Raw genomic sequence first — 8469 nt, forward strand, 5'->3', positions numbered from 1 at the left:
GTGGCACGATCTTGGCTCACTGCAACCTCCACCTCCCAGGTTCAAGAGATTCTCCTGCCTCAGCCTCCCAAGTAGCTGGGACTACAGGCATGCACCACCATGCCCAGCTAATTTTTGTGTTTTTAGTAGATACAGGGTTTCACCATGTTGACCAGGATGGTCTCAATCTCTTGACCTCATGATTCACCCGCCTCAGCCTCCCAAACTGCTGGGATTACAGGCATGTGCCACTGTACCCGGCCTAAGCCCAGATAATTTTTAAATTTTTTTTTTGTAGAGATGGTGTCTTGCTGTATTGCTCAGGCTGGTCTCAAACTCCTGGGCTCAAGCAATCTTCCCACCTTGGCCTCCCAAAGTGATGGGATTACAGGGGAGAGCCACCACACCCAGCCTATTACTTTCATTATAGAAATATTTACTACATTTATTTAATATTTTGTTATTAAAAGACTAGAGATGTCAGTCCCCCCCTTTATTGCTACTTCAAACAGTGTTACATCAGCACTGTTGCACATATTTTCTAATTATTGCTACTCTTATTTCTGTAAATTACATTTCTTAATGTGATATTTTGGGTCAAAGTATATGTGTATCTTTTTTATTTTGAACTAATTTTAGACTTACAGAAAAGTATGAAAATCATATGGAGATTGGCAATAAAAAGGAATAAAATACTGATACAAGTACAGTTTGGATGAACCTGGAAAACATTATGCAAAGTGAAAGAAAGCCGGAACATATTATAATATTCCATTTATACAGAATGTCTGAAAATCAGTAAATCTATAAAAACACAAAGTAGTCCTCTGAAATCTAGAACTTAAAAAAAAAACAAAACACAAAGTAGATTGGTGGTTGCCAGGGCCCGAGGGGCACGTAGGGAATGGGGAGTGACTGTTTAATGGGTTCAGGGTTTCCTTTTGAGGTGACAAAAATGTTCCAAAATTAGAGAGTGATGATGGTTGTGCAACTCTGTACATATAACAAAACCTCTGAATTGTATATTTTAAAAGGGTGAACTTTATGAATTATTTCTCGATAAAGCCGAATTCAAAGAAGAAAACCTTAGAGAGTTTCTTTACACCCCTCTCCTTCTTTCCCCTAATGTTCACAGCTGAGAAATTATTGGGTAAATTGTGGCACAGCTAACTATGCATTAGTAAAAGTATACAACAACGTGTATCTATAATATCATTTTTTTTTTGAGACAAAGTGCTGCTCTATCCCTCAGACTAAAGTGCAGTGACACAATCTTGGCTCACTACAGCATCACTCTCCCGGGCTCCAGCAATCTTCCTGCCTCCCCAGTAGCTGGGACTACAGGTGTGTACCACCATGCTGGTTTTTTTTATTTTTTGTGTTCTTTTTTTTTGTATAGACAAGATCTCACTATTTTGCCTAGGCTATCTCCAATTCCTGCCTTCAAGTGATCCTTCTGCCTCAGCCTCCCAAAGTGTTGGGATTACAGGTATGAGTCATACCACCCAGCCTATGATTCCTTTTTTTTTATTATTTAAAAGAAATATAAGGCTGGGTGTGGTGACTCACACCTGTAATCCCAGCACTTTAGGAGGCCGAGGAGGGTGGATCATGAGGTCAGGAGTTCGAGACCAACCAGGCCAACACAGTAAAATCCAATCTCCACCCTGGGTGACAGAGGGACACTCCATCTCAAAAAAAAAAAAAATTAGCTGGGTGTTGTGGCGCATGCCTGTAGTGGCCAACTGAGCTCTGGGACCTTGGGCCAGTTATTTAATTGCTCCATGCCTCAGCTTCCTTATATTTATAATGGGAGTGACTAGATAGACTCTTTCATTGGGTTATCAGGAGAGTAAAATGAGATCATGCATGCAAGATGCTTAGCACAGTGCCTGGCATACAGTGTTCAAGAAAGGATAGTCATTATCATTATTAATATTATTTACAGTAGGTTCATCTCAGCTATGTAGAGAGTGGGTAATGGTGATTATAAAAATCGAATGGAGGTGACAGCAACCTCAACTTAGGCTGCCATTCTTCCAGACATACATTGATGTGTTCCTGCACCATCAACCTAAGAATGAATTTTATTCTTGAGGATATTATACCTAACTAAAATGAAAGACCACATTTCCTAGCCTCCCTTGCAGCTAGGGGCAGGGGAAGTTAGGGATGGGACTTTGCTTTGGAAAGATGCCCTTCTGCTCTTTCTTTCCCTCTACCCTCCTGCTGTCTGGGTCCTAGAGTTGATGGCTGGAGCCCTGGTGGCAATCTGGGACCCTGCAGCAACCTGGAGGGAAGAAGCCACACCCCTAGGACAGTGGCACAGAAACACAGGAGTCTGAGTCCTTGATGACCCTGCAGTGGCCAGGCCAGCCCCACCCCACCTCCCTCTGCACTTATATCGCCAGAGAGAAGTAAATCTCTATCTTGCCTAAGCCTTTTTTTAGGTTTTCTGTAATGTGAAGATAAGCCCAGCCCTCATGAATTGAATTCTCACAGAACAGCTAAAAATTCCAAAGCCCATGGCTAGAAGGTGGCACAGAGTATGGCCTGAAGAGGGGCTGCTGCCCACTCCCAGGCGAGGCCAGAGCGAGGCTGAGCCTGGGCACTTACTCATCACCGATGTAGAGCTTGGGCCAGACCTCACTGACGTGGGTGTACTGGGGACTGCCCTTCCAGAAGAGCCGCTCCAGCTCGAAAGCTCCGGGGGTGCAGTAGTCCTCCTTGTCGCCTTCCTCCTCCACCTTCAATGACGGCCTCTTGACAGATGAGTAGGCATTCTTGAGGCTTGTCTTCACTTCTCTGGATTTCATTTTAGAGCCAAGGGATTGTCTCTCCCTTCTGCAGCTGTTTATGAGAGAGAAGCAGGATGGGGGTTCTCAGGGGACGCTGAGGCAGGGAATGGGCTTTACAAAAAGAGGTGGGAATAAGCTATCCTTAAAATTTGCCAAGTATCTCCCCAGCCTGCTATGCCCCGCTTCCTCTTCCTAGGCCATGCAGGTAAACAAGAAGGCCCTGATGGCAGTTAAATGACGCTTCCCCAATGTGCCAATCTTTCCAGAGTAGGAGAGCTGGGGCCCTTGGACGTGAGCCAAGGCAGGCCCTGAAGCTAAGAAATCCTGCAAGCAGCCAGTTCCTTCCCACCTGTCTTCAGACTTTACTCCTTTGGTGCCTACTTTTTCCTTTATCTGACTGAAGCCTACTGGTTTGGGTCATTTTGGACTCAAAATAGGAAGGCCCAAAGGATCCCTGACATTCCAGGCTCGTGGCCCTCTCAGCATCTGCAGGGAGCCATCGGCCAGTGGAAAGAGCACATCACCAAGGCCATACCTATCCTGGCCTGGGTTTGGTCCATGCACACATCAGCAGGACTTCAGAAGCCTGGAGAGGGGAGGAAATGTGGCCACTTGAGGGTTAACCTGTCAGGAGAACTGAAGGCAATGCTCAGGGCTCTCACACTGGGAGCCTGGCTATCACTGCGTTAACTTACCAAGCTAGAAAGCTATGCCTCCAGATTGAAATGTGCATTTGGAGAGCTTGTCAGGCTCTGCCAGTGGAATGCAGGCCAGGACTTTCCATTGTCCCTGAGGAAATAAATTTGCAGTGGATTTGGACAGTGATTGTTTCCTGAGCTGAGTAAATGATGCACCTATGGTCAGACAGTCTGGAAAGGGAAGTCGTGCTCCTGCTCCGAGACTAGAGGGAAGGAAGAAAAGGTGGGAAGACTGAGAACCATGGAGGTGAGTGACAGGAGGGAATGCTATTTATTTATTTGACAAATACCTATATAACACCTAATGTGTGCCAGCCACTGTTCCAAGTGCTTGAGATCGTAAATCCATTTAATCTTAACAATGCTGAGGTAGGGTTATCCTAATACTCTATCATTAGTCCCATTTTACAGATAAGGAGGATGGTAAATTGAGGATGTGTAGCACAGGGTCTTAGTGTGAGAGGGAGGGAGCTGGGAGATGCAGTGTGAGGAGGGGCAGGCCTGGGATGTGGAGAACGTAGGAAAGGGTTCATGGCTTCGAAGACTGTAAAGCACATGTCAAATGGACTCAGAATACAACTTGAAGAAGCTCCCGCTTATCAAAATGGGACAACTTGAGCATGAAAAATAAAAATAACTCCTGTGGATTAAATACATCAAACACTTAGGTCATAATAATACTGAAGGCCAGTCGAGGTGGCTCACGCCTGTAATCCCAGCACTTTGGGAGGCTGAGGCGGGCGGATCACCTGAGGTCAGGAGTTTGAGACCAGCCTGCCCAGCATGGTGAAACCCCGTCCCTACTAAAAATACAAAAAATTAGCCAGTACGCCTGTAATCCCGGCTACTCAGGAGGCTGAGACAGGAGAATCGCTTGAACCGAGGAGGCAGAGGTTGCAGTGAGCCAAGATCACACCACTGTACTCCAGCCTGGGCGACAAGAGTGAAACTCCATCTCAAAATAATAGTAATATTAATAATAATAGTGCTGAAAACAGGCTGGGAGCGGTGCTCACACCTGTAACCCCAGCATTCTAGGAGGCCGAGGTGGGCAGATTGCATGAGCCCGGGAGTTCAAGACCAGCCTGGGCAACATGGCAAAACCCATCTCTACAAAAAATGCAAAAATTAGCTGGGTGTGGTGGTGTATGCCCGTAGTCCCAGCTACTCAGGACTCAGGCAGCTGACTCTGAGGTGGGAAGACCACTTGAGCCCAGGAGGTCAAGCAATATTGAGCCATGAACACATCACTGCACTCCAGCCTGGGAAAAAAAGGGAGACCCTATCTCAAAAACAAAACAAAACAAAAACCTTAATTATTCACTGTCAGAAGATGTTTGGGAACCAGCTCCTTATTTTGAAGATGGATAAAGGAGAAGAATCTGCATGTGTTGCTCCTGTCTTAGACAAATTATATACTACTGAGTTGATAAGGGAAATTTTCTTCTGTAGGAGTATTCCAGATAATGGATAAAGAAGGAAGCACCATTTTAACCACCTGATGAGCTGCTGCATCCAGACACTGAGCATGGACTGCCAACCACATACGAATAAGAAGAGATGATCAGACATTATATGCCTTCTGATAGAAGAGCAAACCACCATGACGGGAGTCGTCTCACCAGAGAAAAACCTCAGTCTCCTCTGGGTCCTCGAGTTTATATCTATCAGCCAACTTGCAGAGATTCTGATGACAGTTACGTGATACCAGGCCTTATCTTTTAGAAAAACATACTGAAATATTTGCTTCAAAAATAATATCGTCAGAAGAATATAATAATGTTGGGGCAGGCTATTGATGGAGGTGTGAATGAGATGGGTTGGCTATGAGTGATCGTGCTGGATGGTGGTTATAAGCTGTTTCTCTTTTTTCCTTTTTTAAAGTAGAGATGAGGCCTCACTACGTTGGCCAGGCTGGTCTCAAACTCTTGGGCTCAAGTGATCTTCCCACCTCAGCCTCCCAAAGCGCTGGTGGTATTACAGGCATGAGCCATCACACCTGACCAGTTGCTGTTTCTCTTCAGGTGTGTTTGAAATTCTCCATGATAGGAATTTGAAAGGAAAGGGTTAAGATCACTGCTTTGGGGAATTCGATTCTCCCAAGTCCGAAGCAGATGATTTAAAGGATCACTAACTAGCTAGCTGTGTGTGTCTATTGGGATTGTGGGAAGCCAGGATTTGTGACTTCCTTCAGCTTTCTGCTTTCTGGTGGGGTGTGTGGAGGGCAATGGGCAGAAGAGGGGACCCGCCTATGGAGTCTCTCAAAGTGTGGTCTGAAGACACTTCTGTCAGAGTCACCTGGCACTGATCAAAAATACAGATTCCCGGGCTGCACCCTAGACCAGGGTAGGAGCCTAGGCATCTGCATCTTAATGAGCTTCCAGGTGAGTCTGACGCTCTGTAAAGTTTGATAATAATTGTCCGAGATGTGGCTAGAAAGCCAGGACGCTGTGGAGTCAAGGGAAAGGTAGTGAGGGTGCTCATTCAGAATGTCTCCTGCTGTTCCATTGGGCTGGGAGGCCCAGTCTTTACCCCAGAATGCAGCTGCAGGCTGGAAGGAGAGAGACCTTGCTTCGGGGCTCCTGAGTATTGCTTCTCTCTGTAGCCTTGGAGTCTGGCACATAGGAGGCGCTCGGAGATATGGGTTGAATGAGGAAGTGGCTCAGTGAATGAATGGAATGAGTGAATGAATGACTGGGGGGTGCAGGAATGATTAAGGGCTGTGAGGCCTGTGCTAGGGGCTCAGCAAGAGCTGCTAAGGCAGGACTGAGCCTCCAGGCTGATTTGGAGGAGGGCGAAGGGGAGGGGAGTACGGGCGCAGAGTGGGCTGCCCTCCTGCTGTGGATGGTCTGTCAGGCCTGAGCTCGACTCTGGGACCTGCCTGCTATGCTTCCAGTCAGGAAGGGAGAAATTATTTCCGGGATTGACCAGAAATCTTTCTCACAGAAACAAGCCTAGACCCCTCAGTCCTCTACGAGCATACGTAGTTACAGCTCTCCTAGCTTCAGGCCCACAATGTCTAAAGGTCTGAAGCTCAGCCCATCCATGGCACCCACTCTTCTTGTTCGAAGTGAGTAGACACGGCACCATACACCTAAAGGTGATGGTTCAGGCCCTCTTGAACACTGCCTGCTGTTAATGGAAGCTTCAGAAGACTTGATTTTTGCAAGATGCTGGAGTCAATTCCATTCTGAAGCCTCCATCTGCCTTTTTCGATCACTGAAGCTGACTTCACCATTGGTGAGGCCGTTCTTCTTCCTTACACTATGGAGGGAACCATCCCCGTCTCCATCTCTGTGCTAAAAGCCTCGGCTGGATTTCCAGACAGAAGAGGAAGTGGTGCGGTCTGCCCTGAGGAGCTTGGCATGCAGAGGGAGCCCTGGGATCTATTATCCTCCAGCGCGCAGATTTGATGGAGAAAGAGAACAAAGTGTGGAGCCGTCCAGAAACCATAGACCTGTAATCTTTCCAAATCCCAAAGGCGGCCTGTGTGCGCCCTCTCTGCATGGCTCCCAACTCTCTAATTCTCAGAGAGGCCAGGAGCATCTGTTTCCCAGATCACAGCCAACATGGAAGGGAAGACAAATCTGTTCTGTTTGGTTTCCATAGATTCGACCCAGAGATTAACTGCCAAGGTCTCAATGACATACACAATATCAATCACAGGCTAAATGTCATAATGAGAGTTGGGCAGGCTGTCAAGAGAGGCCTCCAGGTTCCTGTTACAGCTTCATATTTAAAGATCTGGTCCCAGGAAATCAAACGCTGTCTCCGAGGCGACTTGGCCTACATGCAACGTCAGCATGTCTCCTCCTTAAAAGGTGACACACTCAGGCTCCTTCAGGGAGGGGCCAGGCAGATAACACAGAGGAAGGGTTGGGTTTTAAAAAGTAAATTAAACAAAAAAAAACCTGACTGTTGGCCTCAGGCAAGAGACATTAGAGAGTGGTGGGGAGTGTGGCACACCAGGGAGCATATGCCTTGAAGGGGGCAGCAGCTTGCCATCCCATGTGGGAATACAAGCCCAGATTTTCTGGTATTTTTATGATCCCTATAGATTGTTATGAGAAATCTACTGGTTTTTAAATGTAAGTGCCTATAGTAGATGCTATCCTTGCCCTGTTACAAGAATAGCACCTACTACAGTTGCCCACAGGTACCTCCTCAGCTCGAGTGGACAGCAGCAGAAGTGGACAGTTCTTTATACACAAAAGCCTTCCTACCTCAGGTGCCTGTGTTTTCCTGCTCGAGGGCATTTTCTAGTTCTCGTGCTGGTCAGGCCTGCTGTATGCAGAATTAACATCCCCCAGAAGTTATCACCAATTAGGGGCAGGAGTTGGTGGATAAACACACCCACTTCCTCCACCCTGAGTGGCCCAATTTGGAAGTATGTCCTGCAGAGTCTCCCAGAGACTGGCCTGTGCGTTGGAGCTCCAGTTGCCCAGAGTGGGATTCTGCTTGCTCACACATCCTTTACTGCTTCTTCTCTCTTGGGAGCTCTGCACACCACAGCATGCTCCTAGGAGCACCTCTCAAAGAAACAACACGCACCCAAACTCTGGTCTCAGGGTCTGCTTTAAAAGGAAACTAAAGTACAGCTAATTTTAAAACATTTAAAGATGAAAGATATGGTATACATATATCAAAACATCACATTGTATCCCATAAATACTTATTATTTGTCAATTAAAAATTAAAATGTAGGCTGGGTGAGGTGGCTCACGCCTGTAATCCCAGCACTTTGGGAGGCCAAAGCGGGCGGATCACCTGAGGTCGGGAGTTCGAGACCAGCCTGACCAACATGGAGAAACCCCGTCTCTACTAAAAACACATTAGTAGGCATGGTGGTACATGCCTGTAATCCCAACTACTCGGGAGGCTGAGGCAGGAAAATTGCTTGAAACTGGGAGGCAGAGGCTGCAGTGAGCGGAGATCTCATCATTGCAGTCCTGCCTGGGCAACAAGAGCAAAAACTCCATCTCAAAAAAAAAAAA

At 46.8% G+C, this 8469-nt stretch overlaps 1 protein-coding gene across 2 annotated transcripts in view; it reads right to left on the reverse strand.

Moving 5' to 3' along the window:
• The window catches only part of DUSP29 (dual specificity phosphatase 29), a 38234-nt gene that overhangs the window by 19097 nt on the left and 10668 nt on the right, over positions 1-8469 (reverse strand). The window contains exons 2-3 of one of the 2 annotated variants that reach the window (XM_017549781.2): positions 3313-3363; positions 2596-2829 (exon numbers count right to left, since the gene is read on the reverse strand). In XM_017549781.2, the coding sequence (XP_017405270.1) occupies positions 2596-2795 (200 nt within the window). In that variant the 5' untranslated portion in view covers positions 2796-2829; positions 3313-3363. The remainder of the gene's footprint in view (positions 1-2595; positions 2830-3312; positions 3364-8469) is intronic. The other variant, XM_017549773.2, reaches the window with a different exon arrangement.

Source organism: Cebus imitator, unplaced genomic scaffold, assembly GCF_001604975.1.
Source record: "Cebus imitator isolate Cc_AM_T3 unplaced genomic scaffold, Cebus_imitator-1.0 Scaffold11, whole genome shotgun sequence".
In the NCBI taxonomy this organism is placed as follows: Eukaryota; Metazoa; Chordata; class Mammalia; order Primates; family Cebidae; genus Cebus; species Cebus imitator.